Genomic DNA, 22,001 nt, shown 5'->3' on the forward strand with positions numbered 1-22,001 from the left:
GCTACCCTATCAAATTTGACTCTCAAAACTCAATGGCACTATCAGAATTTCAAAATAATATCATTTTCACAAAATTGACCGCCGAAATCCAAAATCATAATTTTCAAACCGAGGATCAAAATGAGATTTAAAAGCCATAAAATCACACCAATTATATTACCACTCTAAAATTGATGTTTAGGATCTACTGGAGTAGTTCATTTTTCCATTCACCCTACAGATTAAAACATATCCACAGAAATCAATAATGAGACTATCAAAGCCATCAAAAACCATAAAATCATATAAACAACATGAAATGCATCAGGAATTGTGCCAATCATCCCCACACCCTAGAAATTCCATAATTTAACCATGAGGAGGGTTAAAATAGTCAAATCATATAAAACAAATATATCATCAAAATTCAGGTCATTACACCTCATGTGTTTGTATTATACGTTCTCCTTCATTCTCCTTGACCATCCGTTTGAGGGTGAAAAGTTGTAGTCAAACTCACTTGTATCCCCAAACTCTTCTGAAATGACTTTAAAAAGTTTGTGATAAGTTGAGATACCCTATTATATATAATAAAAATTGAGACTCCGTGTAGGCAAACTATCTTTTTAATATATAATTTCGCATGCTCTTCAGCTGTGTACATGGTTTTAACCGGTAAAAAATGTGCTGATTTGGTGAATCTATTATCTATTACCCATATGGAAACAAAATTTTTAGAAGAGAGCGGTAAACCAGTGATAAAAGCTATGTTGATCATGTCCCACTTCCAAATCAAGCACTTCATAAGCTGCATGTAACTTCCTGGCTTATGGTGCTCTACTTTAACTTGTTGGCAATTGAGACATTGAGCCATAAATTTGTACTGTTCTTCTTCATATATCCCAACCAATATACTTCATTCAAGTCATGATACATTTTGGTTGACCCAGATGGATAAAATATCTTAAATGGTATGCTTCCCTTACAATCCTCTTTCTTAGACCATCAGTACTATGTACACATAATCTATTTTGACATTGGTGTACACCGCCTTTTGTAAGCTCAAATATCCTTTTCATAGCTTACTTTACATTTTTCTTAGCTATAATAGAATGGAACCACATATTACTTTTCTTTAACTTCAACTACTAATGATGATTCTACCATATTTTTCTCAATAACTCTTTCGTTTAAAGATCAAACCCCCAAATTAGCTAGTTGGGGTAGATCCTTAGCCATTACTTTCCTTTTCCACTGACTTCCCATAAGTGTTTTCCATTGTGTTATGAATTAAGGCATCAACTACCATATTTGCTTTCCCCGATGATACAAGATCTAGATGGCGTAGTCTTTTAATAGCTCAAACCATCTTCGCTACCTTAGATTTAAGTCCTTCTACTTGAAGATAAATTGCAAACTCTTATGGTTATTATACACATCAACATGAATCTCATACAAATAGTGGTGTCATATCTTTAAAGCAAATATGACCACTGCTAGATCAAGATCATGTGTTGAATAATTCTTCTCATTCGTTCTCAACTGTCTTGAGGTGTAGGCTATTACCTTACCATACTGCAGCAATACATATCTAAATCATTACAATTCATTGTATACCCCTCTATACCTTCTAGAAGTACCAATAAAGGTGTAGAAATTGACTTATCCTTTAACTCTTAAAGCTTCCTTCACAAGCATCATTCCATTGAAACTTGGTTGATTATGTGTTAGCTTGGATAGTGGTATAGAAATCAAGGAAACCCCTTCAACGAACCTTCTACAATAACTTGCTAATTCTAGGAAACTATGAACCTCCGTAGGCATTGTAGGTCTTTTCCATTTCTTCATGGCTTCTATCTTTTGCGTATCAACCCTTATTCCTTCATTAGATATAATATAATCCAAAAATTTCACATATCTTAACCAAAAATCATATTTAGAACACTTTGTATGTAGCTTACAATCACAAAGAATCTATAACACCTGTCGTAAATGATCTGCATGGTCCTTTTTAAATCTTGGATACACCAGAATATCTTCAATCAATACAATCACAATCACATCCAAAAATGTCTTGAACACCCTATATATCAAATCCATAAAAGCTGTTGGTGCATTCGTTATCCCAAATGACATAACTAAAAACTCAAAATGAATGTACTGTGTTCGAAAAGCTATCTTGGGTATATCTTTATCTTTGACCCTTATTTGGTGTTAACCTAACCTCACGTCGATCTTTGAGAAATATTTAGCACTTTGTAATTGATCAAACAAATAATCAATTCTGGGGAAGAGATATTTGTTCTTAATGGTCACCTTATTTGGTTGTTGATAGTCGATACATATTCTCAACAAACAAACTTTATTACGCACAAATAACACTGGTGCGCCGAAGGGGACATACTAGGCCTTATGAATCCTTTTCCTAGCAAGTCTTTTAATTGTTTTTTCAACTCCTATAATTCTATCGGGGCTATTCTATAAGGAGGAATAGAGATAGATTGAGTACCTAGAATCACATAAATACCAAATTCTACTTCTCATTTGGAGGCAGACCCAGAAAATCTTTAGAAAATACTTCAGAAAATTCATTTACCAATAAAATGGATTGAAGAGTCGATGGCTTTGTATCTATATCTTTCACCCTTACTAGATGGCATATGTACCCTTTTGGACATCATTTTATTTGCCTTAACATAATAAATAAACCTACCCCTTGGTTCCTCAGTATTATCGCTCCATTGGATGATTGCCTCTTTTGGAAAATAGAAATGTACCCTCTTAGCTCGGCAATCTACTGTGGCATAATAAGAAGCCAACTAATCTATACCCATTATAACATCAAAATCTATCATTTCTAGATCAATGAGGTCTGCTAATATATCACGACCACAAATAGTTATTTTGCAATTTCAATACACTGTCCTAGCTATAATAGATTCACCAATTGGTATAGATATTTTAAACAACTTAACCAGTTATTATGGTGTTCTTTTGAACTTTTCAACTGTCATGACCCAATCCATGGCCCTGGCCATGATGGGCATCACAAACCAATAAAGGTGTGAGATGACTCCTTAGCATTATATCATAAACATAGTCATATCTAAAGTTACAGAAATAAGCCAAAAAAAAGAAGAAGTTCAATACTTTAAATAAAGTACTATCAATATCTTAAGAACATAATCCAAATAATTACCAAACACCGTCTATGGAGCCTCTAACTTTAAGAATAACTCCTAAGTCGGGATATGGTCCCGACTTCATAAAAGCCATAAATACTTGAGAAGAAATATAAGTGAAAATTATAAATGCCTTTCGGATGATAGAGGGATTACCACTTCTCACTAGCTATCTAAGAGAGAATATGAACACCCTGTAGTTGTACAAAATCATGGGAAAATTCCTTCAATCTTACATCATGAAATGATATAGCATCTAGGGACGGTCAATACGTCGAGTACTAGCATAAAACCCAGGAAAATAGAAATAAATATTTTATAAAGCAAGTCATAAATCATTTACATCCATCCATGATTATAATAAAGTAATGGAATGGGGTCATAAGACATAAAGACATGACCATTTAAAACTTAATCCTAAACTATGAAGCTTTTCACTAATATCCAGTAATCAACGGGCCATATGGGTTCAGTACTCCCCAACCGGCTGGGCCTCAGTTCATGTTTGTCGTAGGTACTGACATTAGGCTAAAGCCAGCAATAGTCTAAAACCACCATTTTATCCTCATGTTAAGGACACCATCCGTCATCCAATTAAGGTACAACATCCCTATGCAGGAAAAACATAGGTTTTGAGCGTTGGTCACGAGGATGCACGCCTTTTTGGTAAACTACATAATTCCCCTTTAAGCACAATTAAAATATTTTTCATAATCAGTCATCTATGGAGTCTTTCATTAAGGCATTCTAATATTTGTATCTTCATACCAATACTTGTAAGCCGTTTATATAATTCCATACCATTTTCATGACATTTTAGACTCCTAGTTTTGTCTTTAAAGTTCATAATCATAGCCCCAAAGGGATTTTAATAAGGCATTTAAACTTTCATTATTTCATGTCATACATTATTCAAAAGATAGAGTAAAAATCATTATTCCACATGAAAAAAAAAACAAGTCTTGAAGTGGGTTGAGGACCATATTTTCATCATGCAAGATCCTTAAAGGTTATGAATCAATGCTAACAAGTTCACCGTTTTCATATCGTGTGTTTACGCCTCAAAAACCTTCAATAATACTTAGAAAAATCCATAAAAAGAGAGAAAGTAATATAAGGCTTTTCACAATAATCTCCTCAACCCTAGTTTCAAACAATCATTAAAGAACCCATAATTACCAAGTAAATTGACAAAACCTAGTAATACTTAAAATAAAGAGTGTTTCAACATGCCTTTTAGATGAACAAAATTTGAGACAACTTGAATATGAGCCTTGAACCTTGACCCCTAGGTGTTTTTTCCTCTTGGAATACTTTGGAGGGAGAGGGAGGGAGGGGAGGAGGACGGGTTTCAAATTGTATTCCTTTTGAAAATAATCATCATTGATTGTTCAAAAGGGTTTTAAACATATAAGGGCCGAACCTCATAAGGAAAATAACCAAAAAGCCCTTAAGTTTACCCAAAAAAATCTCTCAGAATTAGGCTTCCATAACTTGGTCCACGAGTCGTGGGTTAGAGTCGTGTAAATCAGATAAAATTTTCAACTTTCAGGACCTAATCCATGACTTGGTCCACAGGCTGTGGGTCAGGTCCATGGGTCAGTGTCGTGGAAATTAGATGGAATTTTTCAACTTTCAGGACCTGATCCACGACTTGGTATAAGGGACATGTGTCAGGTCCATGAGTCGTTGGTCAGAGTCATGGGTCACTGATAGCTTTAACAGGGCTTCAATAAAATGGTCATAACTTCTTACTCCGATATCTGATTAAGGCGAAACTAGATGCATTGGGTATCCAATTTAAATATCTATCATTTGGTGGGGCTTGAGATGAAAAATACTTCATAATCTAGGAGTTATGCTCGTTTGAAGTTGATTGTAGCAAGATACTTTATGAGAAATCAATTGGTAAGGGAGATTTTGACATGGCTATGAGCTCGGAGTTACTTGTGGCCTTAATACATGTATAAATCATTCCCAATACTATAAAAACATGAAATTTGATTTCACATGTACTTGTACTTTATACAATGTTAGGTGTACGAAGATTCTAAATTTTGTAGGGTATTACACCAACAATCAATAGAGTGACATATGATAGCGTAGATCCTGGGCCAGTTAATATATATACACTATGTGAAAAGATGGAAAATGTACATGTAATCACATCAGGAGAAGTATCTAAAATTTTATTGCTTCACTAGAGAATATGTATGATTCTAGACTCCACTATAACTAATGGATTCTCTACCACCTCTACCACGACCAATAGACGTCTATTGACCCTTACCAAAAGAAGACACCAATGATAATGATGCAATAGATGATCTAATAGTTTGGACATATCACCTATTACTTTTTAGGGTAATTTTTCATTATATGGCCTAGTGTACCACACTAATAATAAGCATTTTTCCTAAAACAACATGCCGCTACATGATGTTTTTCACACTGTTTACAATGTTGTCTAGGAGGTCTTCATTAGATCATGCTCGCATGCTCTTAGTTCCCCACTACTAAACCTTGGATCTAATACAAGACAAACAGGGGAAATATGAAACATACTTCAAAAATAGTCCACAAGATCAAAGATCCAAGGACCCTTTTGAAGACCACATCGGATTCACTATAACTACATAATAACGAGATAGAAAGAGGTGTTTTAAACACCAAATCAGCCAACCCAAACTATATTACCAACGATTTATGAAGAACAAGATGAATACAACAATGTGAAGAACAACAACAATAAAAATGGCTTCCACTACAAGATACAAACATTACAAGGATGAAAAAATATAAATGATAGATAAATAGACATACACTGCTACAAAAACTAAGAACCTAAGTGTTTGTCACACACAAAGACCCTTACTAATGGTAGTAGCAATACCCACACTCTTCAGAGAACACAAGAGAGACTCAATCCATCAATCATCTACACATTCCAAGCAATTAAACAACAAAAGAGAATACACCTTCTTGTTATAACCTAGTTTCGGCCAAGTCACAAGGATGAGAGAACTTGTGTGTTTCAAAGTGTTATACAATTATCAATATGAAAAAAATAATTAAAGAAACCCTAATATATTCCTTATATAGTGTATGAAAAATATAAGTCAAAATGTCCAAAATGCCCCTTAAGTGAGAGACGCCCCTCTAGTGCAATGTAGTGGCTGATTTTTGGTGTGTTTTAGGCCCTTAATTACACTTCTCTTGCACACGCACTTGGAAAAATTCAATTTATACCCACATAAGTCCATCTACATGATCGTACTTGTATCATCCTCTCCATTTTGAGAGGAATTTGTCCATAAATTCAGGCAATCATTACCCACAAGCTCTCCTCTTTGAATCATCTTTTCAAAGCTCCCCCAAGGTTATGATGTTCAACCAAGGGTTCCATGAGATCATCAAGCATGCCCTTGGACTTACATGTTCTACAACCTACACATAAGAAGAATGGATGCTAGGCAAAGTGCTAGTATCTTGGTTAATAAACAACAAAGGGCCTTTATGGGCAAATCCCACAACCTTGACTCTCGGCTCCTCCTCTTCTTCACCTTTATTACTCTTGGATTCTTCTTCTAAACCATCACTAAGCACGAATCTCCTTGCCATACTCAAAGGCACTATACACTCTCCATCAATTAGCCAAGCATCTTCCCCAACTTCATTAATTTCCACCTCGGCTTTAAGCTCTCCATCTTAAGATTTTTCATCACCCTCATTCGATTTAAGTCCTACCTCCTTACCAAGGTAATATAATTTTTTCTCCCTATGGATTACATTTCTCTGGTTTGGTCATTCACTAGCCTTGTGCCCCCACCATTGACATTTAAAACATTAAAATCCCTTAGGACGAGAAGTAGAATTTGGTTTACCTTCGTTTTTACCTTCGTTTCTTGGAGGATACCTTTGGGCAACCTTGGTTTTAGTTTAGAAAACCTTGTTTTAGATTTGGTTGGCATTGGATGAATTCTCTTGATATTAGTGCCAATTTGAGGAAGGTTGTTGGTGATTCTTGAATTTGGAGGCCGAGAGCTCCTTTTCAATTTCCAAGGTTGTTTGGAAAATGCCATCGATTGTGTCAAACTTGTGGAGGGTCACCCGAGAAGCTATGTCCCTATTCAACCCGACTTTGAATAGTATAATGTCATGGCTCAGTTTCTTTTCTCGATGGTCAAGCTTCAACATCAATCGTTGAAACTCATCATAGTATACCATGACACTTTTGTTTCCTTGCCTCAAGTTGTACAACTTGGCAAGAAGTTCTTGTTAGTATCCCTTAAGTAAGTACCTTTAACGTATAAGGTACCTCAATCTAAACCATAAAGGAGGCTGCCCGAAAATTAACACATCACCAAACCTCTTCACATACTTCCACCAAGTATTTGCATACCTCTCAAAGTGAGAGATTGCATAACAACTCTTCTTCTCTTTGGTTAGATCATTCACTTGGAATATCCTATCACAAGATGACTCCCAAGAAAGATGTGCCTCAGGATCACTCTCACCCTTGAAGATCGGAAGACTAACTTTGATGGAATTGAGGCCAAGCTCTCATGTTTGGTGGTCACCCCTATCCTTATGGCCTAAGTCACCTTTCCTACCTCTCACTATTTTTTACTCAAGTGAGCATCACTATAAGCTCTATAACCCCCATATTGCTCCTCCCTACTATAACCCTCAACACGGTTGGTGGATTTGGATTAAGTGGATTCGAATTTGGAGGATAGTAAGGCCTTCAGTTCAATGGAGTTTGGATTGGAAAGTGAGGTCTTTGGTTGAGTAGAGGGCTCAGGTTTGGTGGAATTTGGGTTCCAAATTCGTCATGTTGGACTTGGAGATGTGGATGGTGGGTTGGTCTATCATACTTATGGTTTTGAAAGGCATTTGGTGGTGGTCTTGGTGGATTGATTACTTGGTGTAACATTTTGGGGGAGATTGTAGGGGAAGTGTTTTGAGGAATTGAAGGTCGGGAAATTCTTTGACTTTCTACCCATTCAAATCTCCTACTCATGGTAGACACATCTCTCTTTATTATTGCCAAATACCCTCTCATGGTTCTAACTTTCGTGCTCAACCTTTTAAGTGTTCGGTGATAGCCTCGAGAGAGGCTTTCATAGTGTCAAGAGTACTATTGTCCACGGTTTGAGATGTGGACCCTTCCATTGCAAGTATCTAATAAAAATTACCTACAAAAATAGTAAAAAATTTGTTCAAAGCCTCACCATACTCACACACTTCAATTATCTTACTCGTGGCTTCACAAGTGTTGTAAGCCGGCTAAGGAATTTGTGAGGAGTCTAGGATTGAGTCTACTCTTGTCCGGATTTGATTTTCGGTTTGAAACTCAAACAAATATCATAGGACGAGAGCCAAGAACTAATCAACGAATCAAAATGACAAAAAAGTTCACAAATAACGTTAACACGAGCAAACGAGCATAAAACTAACTAACAAGCTAGTAGGAGATTACTACGTCACCAATTAGTGTTCGAACCAACAAACGAGACTAAGAAACAATAAAATGAAACTAAGAAATCTAAAATTTAAACTAAAAAATGTTGTGTGAATAGTAATTTAGTGATGTGGCAGTCCACTATTGGCCTCGGTTTTGTCAAAATTTTACTCTCCAATTTCAAGTCTTGATTAATATACAATTTGGAATTGGTGGATTTGGTTAATGGAGGAAAATATGGTCTTGGAGCCTTTTTGTTCAAATTCAAGACAAGACTTGACTTCTTTGTGCTTTCTCCTTGAAACAAGGTCCTTAAATCAAGGAAAGTAGGTGAAAAGTGGTTGCCAAGTCTTTTGAGTAATGTGATCAAGTCTTTAACCAACAAGTACTACAACTTGGACTTTCACCTTTTGTAGATCTAATGTTCACTTTTTTGTTTTAAAAAGAGATGGAAAGGGTGAAGAACAACAAGAACACCATAACAACACCAAGAACAACAACAATATTCTCCAAGAGCAACAACAAATTCCAACTCCCAATTCCATAACAACAAGGCCATCAACACGGTCAAGGCTTAGAATGACAACAATATCAAATCGGCCACACTTTGTTCACATCAACAACATCAACAAGTTCAAGTTCAAGCTTAGAAATGGATATTTTTTTAGTGTTGGTGAGAAAGAAACCAACACTGGAAACACTCTACACAACAAAATGACTACCAAATCTAGACACACAAACAAGTTTTTGGCCAAGACAATAACAAAATCCAGATTCGGCCAAGAACATAAGAACACTCCAACTCTTGTTTTTTGTTTTGATTTTCTTTTTTAAACAAGCAAGTCTAAGATTTGATCTTATTAGAATAAGATTAAGCCATGCTTTAATACCAAATGATACAAGACAAACAAGGAAAACATGAAACGCACTTCAAAAATAGTCCACAAGATCAAAGATCTGAGGACCCTTTTGAAGTATGTTTCATGTTTTTCTTGTTTGTCTTGTATCATATGGTAAGACTACACTTGGATTCACTATAACTACACAATAACGAGATAGAAAGAGGTGTTTTAAACACCAAATCAGCCAACCCAAACTATATTACCAACGATATATGAAGAACAAGATGAATACAATAATATGAATAACAAAAACAATACAAATGACTTCCACTACAAGATATAAACGTTACAAGGATGAAAAAATGTAAATAATAGATAGGTAGACACATACTACTATAAATACTAAGAACCTAAATGTTTGTCACACACAAAGACCTTTACTAATAGTAGTAGTAACACCTACACTCTTTGAAGAATACAGGAGGGACTCAATCCGTCAAGCATCCACACATTCCAAGCAAGCAAATAACAAAAGAGAATCCACCCTCTTGTTGTAACCTAGTTTCGGCCAAGTCTCAAGGATGAGAGAACCTGTGTGTTTCAAAGTGTTATACAATTATCAATATTCCAAAACTAAGTAAATAAACCCTAATATGTTTCTTATATAGTGTATTACAAATAGAAGTCAAAATGTCCAAAATGCCCCTTAAGTGAGAGGCACCCCTCTACTTCAATGTAGTGACTGTTTTTAGTGTGTTTTAGGCCTTAATTATACTTCTCTTGCACACACACTTGGAAAAATTCAATGCACACCCACATAAGTCCATCTACGTGATCGCACTTATATCAGGCTCTTACTTCTTTACCCAAATTGATTGCCTCTAAACCTTTAAAATTGAGGTGAGACACTTACTGCAGAGTAGGAAGACGGTGGCCTAGGTGGTTTGTTAGAAAATCAAGCTCGAAACTCACTTTGGGATTGCATAAACCGCCTCATAGATCTAGCCCTCTTTTTGACTCTTGTATCCTTCTTCTTTGCCTCTGATCCTCTATTTTTATGTAAAATCTTGTATTATTTCTATATCCATGTATTTATTCAAAGGAATAATAGTATAATCTCTAACCAGATTCAACCCCAATGTATCCACATATTGATGAACTTTATCTTCCATAATAGCTACTACACTAGGAGCATACTTAGCCAAATAGTTAAACTGAAGATTGTACTCCTTCATGCTCATATTCCTTAGCGAAGATTTAAAAACTGATCTTCATGGTCCTCTAGGATCTTATATGGAAGGTAATGATCAAGAAATGCCTCTTTGAACTCCTTCCAACTAGCTGACGGTGTACCTGTACCCCTAGATTATTTCCAGTCTTCATACCACAATAGAGCCCCCCATTTTAATCTATATGTTGTTAGCTCAACTATATCTTTACTAGATACACATATGTTATCCAAAGCCCTTTAGATTTTATCAATAAAGTCTTGTGGGTCTTTATTGGGATCTGACTCAGTGAATGTGGGAGGGCCCAGTTTAAAGAAATCCTGTGTCCATAAACTAGCTGTCATATCGCCCACTGGTCCAATTTAAGCTGTAGTTGCATTAATGTTAAATTGGTCGTGTTACATTAAGTTGTACAGGAAGTATCGTCAAACCTATTTACACCATCAATACTCACATAAAAAAATCTAGTTAGTTACCTATACCACAAGGCTATATCAAGTTTCATATAAGTAGAACAAGTACATGTAAAAGATGGAGTGTTACGTTTTCACACCTCTATACTAGGCATCCATTTCTCTTTTCATCGCATGTTCGAACCATCTCAACCTTACTTTTCACATTTTTTCCACCGAAGCCTCTCATACCTTTTCACGAATAATCTTATTTCTAACCCTATGCCTTATAGTAAGTCCACACATCCATCACAATGTCTAATATCCACCACTTTTAACTTTTAGATGTGGGGGTTTTTTATTGGACAACACACTGTTTCATATAATATGGCCAGTCGAACTGTCACTCTGTAGAACTTGCCTTTACGTTTAGGAGACACCCGCTTATCACCCTACACTCTAGAAGTGAGCTTCTATTTCATCTATCCTGCATCGATATGGTATGTGAATTCCTCATCATCTCTCAGTTCCCCAGAATCATAGACCCAAGATATTTGAAACTATCTCGCTTTCAAATGGCCTAAGATTCTGCTTCACCACCACTTAGGCTTGTGTGTCAAATTACTAAACTTGAACTTCTTCTTGATCCTACTTAACCTAAACCCTTTAGACTCTAGGGTTTGTCTCCAAAATTTTAACTTATCATTAACTCCTCCCCAGGTTCCGTCAATTAGAAGTACATGATCTACAAATAACATACACCAAGTCACTTCACCTTGAATGTACCACGTCAAAACATCCATCACCAAGGTGAATAAAAACCAACTAAGAGTTGATCGCTAGTGTAACCCTGTCAAAGCAGGAAAGTGCTCTGAATATCTTCCCACCATTCTCACACGTATCTTTTCTCTATTGTACATGTCCTTAATCAACCTAGTGTACGTCATATGAACAGCTCTAGCCTCCAAACACCTCCAAAGAATTAATATATAAATAAGTAAAGTATACATAACTAATATTTTCTCTGTTTGAATTTGTTTGTCTTGTTTTGACTTGGCACAAATTTTAAGAAAGTAAAGAAGACTTTTGAATCTTGTAGTCTTAAACTAAAGATATATAGAATGTACCAAAACGTCTTTTAATCTTATGGTCTTAAACATGTCATATGCAAAACTAGAATTGAAGAGTTATCAATAAAGGAAACATTCTTTTTGAAACAAACTACAAAGAAAAGCAAAACAGATAAATTGAAACACAGGGAGTACCTCATAACTCTAACAAACATCTAAATGATCCTAGGGTGTGTTTGGTATTAGGGGTGTGCATCGGTCGATTCGGTTCGGTTTATATATTATTGGTTCGATTTATCGATTTTCGTTTTTTAAATATGCTAAACCAATAAGATATTTTTTTATCTTTTCAGTTTATCAATTTTTACCTTATCGGTTCGGTTTTTGGTTTGTCCGATAAGAAAGTACTCATAAAATAGAAATAATAGTAACAAACATGAAAAAAAATCGAATCTTAATATTAACCAAAAATCCTATATGATGTGTTTTAATTTACAAGAATGTTCAAGTTTGAACTATATGTTGTTAGGAGAATTTAAGAGTTTGTATAATTGAAATAATAGGTTTGTTAATTTATAGAAATTAAAGAGAAACTAAGATATTTATCTATCTATCTATCTATCTATCTATCTATCTATCTATCTATCTATCCCCCCCCTCTCTATATATATATTGAAACCGATAATTGGGTTATCAGTTTACCCAATAACCCGATAAGAAAAATCGAACCGAAGCAATAACCCAATAATTTTTTTTATAAAATTATTAAAAAATAGTTAACCCAATAACAATAAACCAATAACATTTTGTTAAATTTTAGTCCCTATCGGTTCGATTTTCAGTTTAACTGATAAAAAAATACTCATAAAATAGAAATAGTAGTAACTAACATGAAAAAAATCGAATCTTAATATTAACCAAAAATCTTACATGATGTGTTTTAATTTGCAAAAATCTTCAAGTTTGAACTAAATGTTGTTAGGAGAATTTAAGAGTGTGTATAATTGAAATAATAGGTTTGTTAATTTATAGAAATTAAAGAAAAACTAATATATATATATATATATATATATATATATATATATATTGAAACCGATAATTGGGTTATCGATTTACCTAATAACCCGATAAAAAAAATCGAACCAATAGTCCAATAATTTTTTTTATAAACCATTGAAAAATCATTAATTCAATAACCCAATAATAATAAACCAATAACATTTTTATCGGTTCGGTTTATCGGCCGGTTCTGTTTTTGCACACCCCTATTTGGTATGAAGAAAAATATTTTTCTAGAAAATATTTTCTTAAAAAATAAGTGAATATCTTACTTATTTTTTGATGTTTATGAGAAATACTATGACACCGAATCCAAAAAACACTATAATTTGTGAAAATACTATAATTAGTTGTCAAATTTTGAGTCGAGGTCCGAGTTAAAAGTTGGGTCTTGGGTCGGGGTTGATGCAATATTAGGGTTGAGAGTCGGGTTCTAGGTTGGAGTCCTGATCAGGAGTAGGGTTCTGAGTTGGTGTCTACATTAAGAGATGGAAATCGAGTCTCGAGCAAGGTTTGAAAATGAGGGTGGGGGTTGAATCCTGATAGAGGTTGGGGTCGAATCTTTGGCCGGGAGTTAGGTAGTTAGGTGTTGGGTCAGGGTCTAGGGCTAGGAGTTAAGGGTTAAGGTCAAGTGTCGGGCCGAGAGTAAAGTAGTTAGGTGTTGATGAGTCAGGGTTTAGAGTCAGGAGTCGAAAGTGGAGTCCTGGGCTAGGGCCGGCATCAGATGTTAAGTCTTGGGTCGGGTCCCAACTTGACCCTAACTCGAGATCCTTGCCTTGGGCCCAACTCGAGACCGAACTCTCAAATGCAGATCCAACCTCAATTGGGGACTTGACTCCTGATTCTGACCTAGATCGATGACTTAGCTCCCAACTTTGGACTCCATTAGTGACTTGGGACCTGATTCTCAACCTCGACCCAAGAGTCTGATCCGGGTCAGGACTGAGAATCATGTCTCGAGTTGAGGTCTACTCCAGTATTGGGGTTGAATGATAGGCTTAAAGAGACTTTTAGGAAATACTTTCCTTCGTACCAAACACACCGTAAGTGTTCACTTCCATTACCCCTTAACCTTCCCCTTCTAAAAAAAACAAAACACACACTTACACGCACACTGTAATAATTAGAAACCTGTGTGAAATTACAACAGTAAACTGTGGAGTGTAAACAGAGCTGCCGATTCAAACCATATTATTGTTTTCCCATTCAGAAGAGTACCGACGTGATGAAACCTCCTTTCCACATGGCCTTTCTTTTCCTTAAAACTATTCGTTGATAAATCCCTTTAAGATTCTTCCACCCAAATGACAGACAAGAGGGAGTTTCTTTCCCACAAATTACCATTATAAAAACTCCACCTTTGTTCTATACTTTCTTGATTTTCTTCATACACTTTCTTGATCTGAATTCTTGATTTGGATCAATGTCGAAGAATATACTAGTGACAGGTGGAGCTGGGTACATTGGGAGTCACACGGTGTTACAGTTGCTTCTAGGTGGTTACAAGACTGTCATTGTTGATAATTTGGATAATTCATCTGCCATTGCTGTTAAAAGGGTTCAAGAACTTGCGGGTCAATTTGGTTCTAACCTTTATTTTTACAATGTAGGTCCCTTTTTCCCTATTTAATCGTTGGATTTGTGTGAATTATCGAGTTTACGTGTATCTGGGGTGTAAAGATTGGGTTTTTATTTGGGCTGGGAATTACTGGCATCTGTTTTTTTTTTTTTTAATCAAGAGTGATGATTTGGGTATATCATGATTTTTACTAGTTTCAATGTTATTGGGATTTGAACCTCTATGCTCTGAAATCTATAGAATTTGGTTCTTTTCTGCTTGTTGATAAGTTTGTAGTCTTTGTGTAACCTTCTTTTTTTCCCTTTTTTCTCTACACAGTAATATATTATGAAATGCAAGGCAAGAATGCTTAGAATAAACCTTTAGTGGTCCGGCCCTTCCCCTGACTCCGTGCATAGTGGGAGCTTAGTGCACTGAGCTTCCCTTTTTACACAGTATTGTAGTATGAAATGCAGTGTAAGGTTGTAGAATAAATCCTTGTGGTCCAGTCCTTCCCCTGACCCGGTGAATAGTGGGAGCTTAATGCACCGAGCTGCCCTTTTTACACAGTACTGTAGTATGTTTCTACTGCTGTGTTGTACTAGCTGTATTATTGTTGTTCTTGCTTTTGATATCTGCCATCGTCTGTTGTTTATTGTGTTGTGATTATCACATTATTTTGTTGTTCTTCTTGTCCCTCTCTTGTAAGCTTTGCGCTGCTTCTTTTGTTAGTTGCTATGTTTTCTTCATTGTTTTCTTCATTGTTTTCTTCTTCTTTGTACTTGGATTTGCTGCACCTGCGCAGAGGGGCTTTTGGTAACAGCCTCTCTATCTCTACAAGGTAGTGGTAAGCTCAGCCTACACTATACTCTCCCCAGACCGCACTTGTGGGATTTCACTGGGTATATTGTTGTTGTGGTATTGTAGTATGTTTTTTTCAAGCACTTGATTGTTGTTTCAGTTCCTGCATTTTGTCTGTTCCTGATTTCTATAGTTTTGTTTTGAATGTCAGATTGATCTACGTGACAAGCCTGCAGTTGAAAAGCTTTTCGAGTCTAACAAGTAAGTCCTACTATGTTAGTTGCAAGATATACATCGATTCTGAATTCTTTTTGTACAACCTTCTTTATTGATCACCCTTCCATTGTTATCGCCAGTGTTGTTTTATTCAGTGTGGTATGTTGAAACCTTGATAAGCATGGTCATGAATTGTATACTGTTTTCCCAAAATTTGCTGTTTATCATTTCAACATGGGGGTTGTAATGTAAAAATTTGCCAATTAGCTCTCCTGCTTTACTTCATTTCTGTACATCAGCATCTGTCACCTATGTAATGCAGGTTCGATGCTGTTATCCATTTTGCTGGACTAAAGGCAGTGGGTGAAAGTGTCCAAAAACCTTTGATGTACTATAACAACAATATTGCAGGTACAATTACCTTGTTGGAAGTCATGGCAGAGCGTGGATGCAAAAATGTATTTCTTCTCTACTCTTTTGCTTATTTTAATAATGCATCTTTTCTCTCTTGCAATCGTATATTTACTGGCTTCTGCCTTCAAATATTCAGCTTGTGTTCTCATCATCGTCTACTGTCTATGGCTGGCCAAAAGAGGTTCCTTGTACTGAGGAATCTCCCATAAGTGCTGCAAATCCTTATGGAAGGACAAAGGTATCTTTTGAGTTGTCTCACCTGGTTGTTTTAGTGCTCAGCTGGTTTAATGAAGCTGATATCTATGATTCTAAAATCTAGTTGAAGCTCATTGACTGCCTCTCTATTGAGGCTGCTGAGCAGCCAAGTTTTATACCTTCCCTTGTACTTTTCTTTTAGAAGAGGGAGGGCAGTCTGTGTTCTCTCTTTTCTGAATAGCCAGAATTCTGGTTACGTATATGCTGTGTGTTTATACGCAAAGCTAATTAGACTTAATTTTCAGCTCTTCGCTGAAGAAATTTGCCGGGATGTCTACCATTCTGACTCTGAATGGAAAGTCATATTGTTGCGGTACTTCAATCCTATTGGTGCACATCCAAGTGGCTCTATTGGTGATGATCCACGTGGAATTCCAAATAACCTCATGCCCTTTGTTCAACAAGTTGCTGTTGGCAGGAGACCAGCACTGACAGTTTATGGAACTGATTATCCAACAAAGGATGGTACAGCGGTATGGCCAAATTTTCATTAGCAAATACCTAGTGATTATTATACTGTTTTTAACTTCTGATAGGACTATTATTCGACAATTTTGTTCTAGATTGTCAGAAATGTTTTGATAGTATTCTAGATTATGAGAAATTAGCTCATTCAAAATTTAGAAATCTTATCTATCTACATCAAGGGTGACATTCAGAGTTGCAATAACTATAGGGGAATTAAGTTGTTGAGTCACACTATAAAGATTTGGGAGAGGGTGGTTGAGCGGAGATTGACGAGGGTCATGTCCATTTTAGAGAATCAGTTTGGTTTTATGCCTGGTCGCTCGACCAGAGGCAATTCACCTGGTGAGAAGATTGGCGGAGCAGTGTAGGGAAAGGAAGAGGGATTTGCACATGGTGTTCATCGATCTGGAGAAGGCGTATGACAGAGTCCCTAGGGAGCTTCTTTGGAGATGCTTGGAGGTGAGAGGAGTGCAGGTGGCGTACATCAGAGCTATTAAGGACATGTACGATGGAGGGAAGACTCGGGTAAGGACGGCGGGACGAGACTCAGGGCATTTTCCGGTAGAGACAGGTTTGCACCAGAGATCGACTCTCAGCCCTTTCCTTTTTGCGTTGGTGATGGACGTGTTGACGCGGAGTATTCAAGGTGAGGTACCGTGGTGTATGTTATTTGCGGGTGATGTAGTGTTGATTGATGAGATGCGGGGTGGTGGTGGTGGTGTGTGTGTGAATGAGAAATTGGAGGTTTGGAGGCAAACCCTGGAATCTAAGGGGTTCAGGTTGAGTAGGTCCAAGTCGGAGTATTTGGAATGCCAGTTCGGTGACTCGAGTCAGGAGGATGGTGTGGTGGTGAGGTTGGACTCTCAGGATGTTTGTAAGAAGGATAGTTTTAAGTATCTTGGGTCTATGATTCAGGGGGATGACGAGATTGAGGAGGATGTCTCTAAGTGTATTGGAGCAGGTTGGATGAAGTGGAGGCTCGCCTCGGGAGTGTTATGTGATAGGAAGGTGCCCCTTAAGCTTAAAGGCAAATTCTACAGAGTGACAGTCCGTCCGGCCATGCTGTATGGAGCTGAATGTTGGTCAATCAAGAACTCCCATATCCAAAGATTGAAAGTGGCGAAAATGAGGATGTTGCGTTGGATGTGTGGTCGCACTATAGGGGATAGAGTCAGGAATGAGATTATCCGAAAGAAGGTGGGAGTGACTTCGGTGGAGGACAAGATGAGAGAAGGCAGGTTGAGATGGTTTGGGCATGTGATGAGGAGGAGCACGGATGCCCTTGTTCGGAGGTGTGAGAGACTAGCTTTGGATGGTTTCAGGAGGGGTAGAGGTAGGCCAAAGAAATACTGGAGGGAGGTGATTAGGCATGACATGGAGCAACTGCAGCTTACTGAGGACATGACCCTAGACAGGAAGATGTGGAGGTTGCGGATTAGGGTTGAAGGCTAGTGTGAGTGTGTGGGTTATGGCTAGGTGTTAGAGAGTGTGGGGGTGGTAGTCCTCTTAGGTCTGTGAGTGTATTGTTTACTACTAGGAGAGTATCCGTTTTCCTATTTCTTATTTCTTATTGCTTGTACTTTACTTATTTTGTATTTCCTGGATATTTACGGTTATTATTTTATCGCTTATTTCTGTTGTGTTATACATCCTGTTTTGAGTTGCATTATGACCTTGCTATACTATTCTCTCTCTTGAGCCGGAGGTCTATCGGAAACAGCCTCTTTACTTCTTCGGAGGTAGCGGTATGGACTGCGTACATTTCACTCTCCCCAGACCTCACTGTGTGGGAATATGCTGGGTTGTTGATGTTGTTGTTGTTGTTGTTGTATCTATCTACATCAAACTATGAATCTAAATGAATGTGGACTCTTTTGCCTCTTAGTGTTACCCTGCACTTTCTCTCCCATGTACCTCGGAACAAAATTAGAAAAAGGATGCATGGCCACTTTGTTTCTTTCTTAGTCGTTAGTTAGCTTCTAGGTAAATCATCAAAATTGAGGTGTGCCAAGAGTTTTGTATTAAACTAGTAGGAATAAAATGTGACTGTTGTTTGCCTAAGCATGTGAGTGATTATGTGCTGATATTTTCAGGTACGTGATTACATTCATGTTGTTGATTTAGCGGATGGCCATATTGCTGCTTTGCGGAAGCTGTTTGATCCTTCGACAGGTGAGTACTTGCTACTTCTTATGATTGTTACTTCACTGTTCAAGTTATCTGGTTTTAATTTTTCCCGGCAGCTTCAGAATCGATGACGACAAAGCTCTCCAACTTTTCTTTCTTGAAGATTGTTTGCCCTGAAATATAGCTTTCTATTCTGCTGTTGGATTCTTGTTTTAGATTGGCGAAGGTGGAAAGCTGTACATTTCTATGTCATTTTTCCTCATTGTGTTCTCTATGACATGGTTAAACATGACAACAATATCAACACACCCAGTGTAATCCCACAAGTGGGGTCTGGGGAGGATAGTGTGTACTTAGACCTTACCCCTACCTCGTAGAGACAGAGAGGCTGTTTCCAACAGACCCTTGGCTTAAAAAGAGAATTTCCAAACAGTTTGAGAAAGGGAATATAGAAACGAGAGAAGTAACAACAATGAAATAATGTGAAATTTGGGAGCAGTACACGACGTACAAATAGGTTTAACATGGCAGCGTCACTAATATCCCAGGCAAATATTATTCTGTGAGAAGCATTAAGTTTTTTTGACAGCCTCTCTACTTCTCCGGAGGTAGTGGTATGGACTGCGTACATTTCACCCTCCCCAGACCCCACTACGTGGGAATACACTGGGTTTGTTGTGTTGTTGTTGTAAGTTGAGAAGCATTAATTTTTGATCATGGTGTGATCATATTATTCCTTAATGCTGTTTCTGTTTCGTCAAATCATGTTAGTTCTAGTGTGGCTTCTCTTTGCGTTTCTAGAGCGATATTGTTTGGATGTCCTTAAAACACTTACTGCTCTTGTTGAATGATAAAATGATCATATTATCTAAGCAAGTACGTAGAGGGAAAAGTTCCCTCTGCTTGGTGTTGATTCTACCTCTGATTTTGCTTAAACATTTCAGGTTGTGAAGTTTACAACCTGGGAACAGGGAAAGGATCGTCAGTCTTAGAAGTGGTGGCAGCATTTGAGAAGGTATCAGGAAAGGTAGTGTACTTTTGCCTTCATCCTTGGTTGTCTCTATGGAAACGCCCAGTTCAGTGAGTTAAACTTTTATAAATGGAATAGAGACATAAGTCATGCATTGGAGCAAAAGCCTTTGCCTCGTTATGTAAATAGATGGTTGTTATTATAACAATAATTCAAAGTTACCAGTCTCCAAAAAAAAATAATTATCATAATAATGAACCTGATTCTTTTCTTAATATTGAACTGGAAAGGAATAGGTTGGCTTGGTGCATAGTCATGTTGATAAGTTTTTAAAGTTGAGCCTCTTTAGTGGAATGCGTGTTTAATTTTCTAATCTGAGAGACGTATGTCTGCACATTTAAATGAGTAGAAGAGTTTCTTTCCATTTCTTCTCATCTGGGAGCAAATTGGACACTTCTCTTATAATTTGAAAGGCTCTATTTGGTTCATACATAATTCCATCTCTCTTTAATCTCCTTACTGTATGTTCCTGACCTGCCACTTTGGGCGGAAAGACTTCTCTAACTATGGAACAGATTAATTGTAATTGTAACACTAATTTGCATTCTTGGTGCACTATAAGTACCTCTTATTCTGCTTTACTAGAAAATTCCACTGGTGATGTCTGGTCGACGACCTGGGGATGCCGAAATTGTATATGCAGCAACAGAGAAAGCAGAACGAGAATTGAATTGGAGGTAAGTGATAGTTACAAATATATCACTTTGTTGCTAATCAATCTAATTACTTAAGTAGTTGAGGGGGTGACACTGGTAGTTCCCCTCAGCTAGAGTTTTCCTGCCGATCCTTTCTCTATGACATATACTAATGTACATTTTATGTTTGATATGTTTTGTACTAAATGTCGCGCATAATTTTCAGGGCAAAATATGGCATTGAAGATATGTGCCGGGATCAGTGGAACTGGGCTAGTAAAAACCCCTACGGCTATGAAGGATCGCAGGAATCAAAGTGACAGTGCAATGCATTCATTTAACTGCTTGTTGTTTCATGGACACATTATTCCAGCCGTTGAGTCGCTTATCCTCACTGCTAATCACCACCGATCAATCTTTTCTTTCGGGGGTAAGGATTCCGCGTATATTACTAGGATCATAGAATGGTCGGAATATTTACATTTTCTAACTGGAGTTCTAACGCGAGTGGGATGTTTTCCATCGTGAAGAAAAAGGGATAGTCGATGAATAATATTGCTCGTTTAGCTGAAACCTATAGAGTGGCATTTTATTTGTTCTTTTATTCTTTTTGTAACTAGCAGCAGAGCAATCATATTGTTGAAAGATTCTAATTACATTATTTATGGTTTGATTATTGTGTGTTTTATTTAGTAGTTGGACTTAGAAGTATATGAACATGTTTACAACTCACTAATCTATGTGCTTCGAAATGTGATTAGCTGGTTCAGAGTATCCATTATAATATACTATAATTCCATGTGCTATTGTGGTATAATATCTGTCACCACTGATTACAGCATTATATTCGAGCACTCATTTTATAAGGGACAATTACCTCTCTGGGCAGCCCTAAAAATTAATAGCGAGCAAATGCATATGGGTCATTCGCATGAATGTCCTTATTTTGGGGCGAAATTTAACATTTTAAGTAGCAAAAAAGGGCCAAAAATAGCACTGGCATGGAAAAAAAAAAAAAAGAGTTGAGGCAGAAGTTATATTTTCTTATCATAATATTAACTAACACAAGTTAAGTCCTACAATGCATATCAAGTTATACTCCTACAAAACTTGTATGACAGATGTAGAAGTTCAGTTTCAGTTTTAAAAAGTTTCTCTCATAATATGCGTACATTTTACACTCTCTATCGGAAATAGCCTCTCTACTTCTTCGGAGGCAGCGGTATGGACTGCATACTTTTTACCTGACTCCACTTGGTGGGAATATACTAGATTTGTTG

At 37.0% G+C, this 22,001-nt stretch overlaps 1 protein-coding gene across 1 annotated transcript; it reads left to right on the forward strand.

Annotated features, from left to right (window-relative positions):
• The first annotated feature begins 14,251 nt into the window (after positions 1 to 14,251).
• LOC107851333 (UDP-glucose 4-epimerase GEPI48) lies at positions 14,252 to 21,397 on the forward strand. Its single transcript, XM_016696303.2, has 9 exons — positions 14,252 to 14,823; positions 15,788 to 15,837; positions 16,115 to 16,250; positions 16,343 to 16,444; positions 16,707 to 16,934; positions 19,023 to 19,101; positions 20,001 to 20,083; positions 20,672 to 20,763; positions 20,948 to 21,397. Exons 1-9 carry the CDS (start codon positions 14,641 to 14,643, stop codon positions 21,039 to 21,041), a joined length of 1,047 nt encoding a protein of 348 aa, XP_016551789.2. The 5' UTR covers positions 14,252 to 14,640; the 3' UTR covers positions 21,042 to 21,397.
• The last annotated feature ends 604 nt before the right edge of the window (positions 21,398 to 22,001 follow it).

This window comes from Capsicum annuum, chromosome 12 (assembly GCF_002878395.1).
Source record: "Capsicum annuum cultivar UCD-10X-F1 chromosome 12, UCD10Xv1.1, whole genome shotgun sequence".
In the NCBI taxonomy this organism is placed as follows: domain Eukaryota; kingdom Viridiplantae; phylum Streptophyta; class Magnoliopsida; order Solanales; family Solanaceae; genus Capsicum; species Capsicum annuum.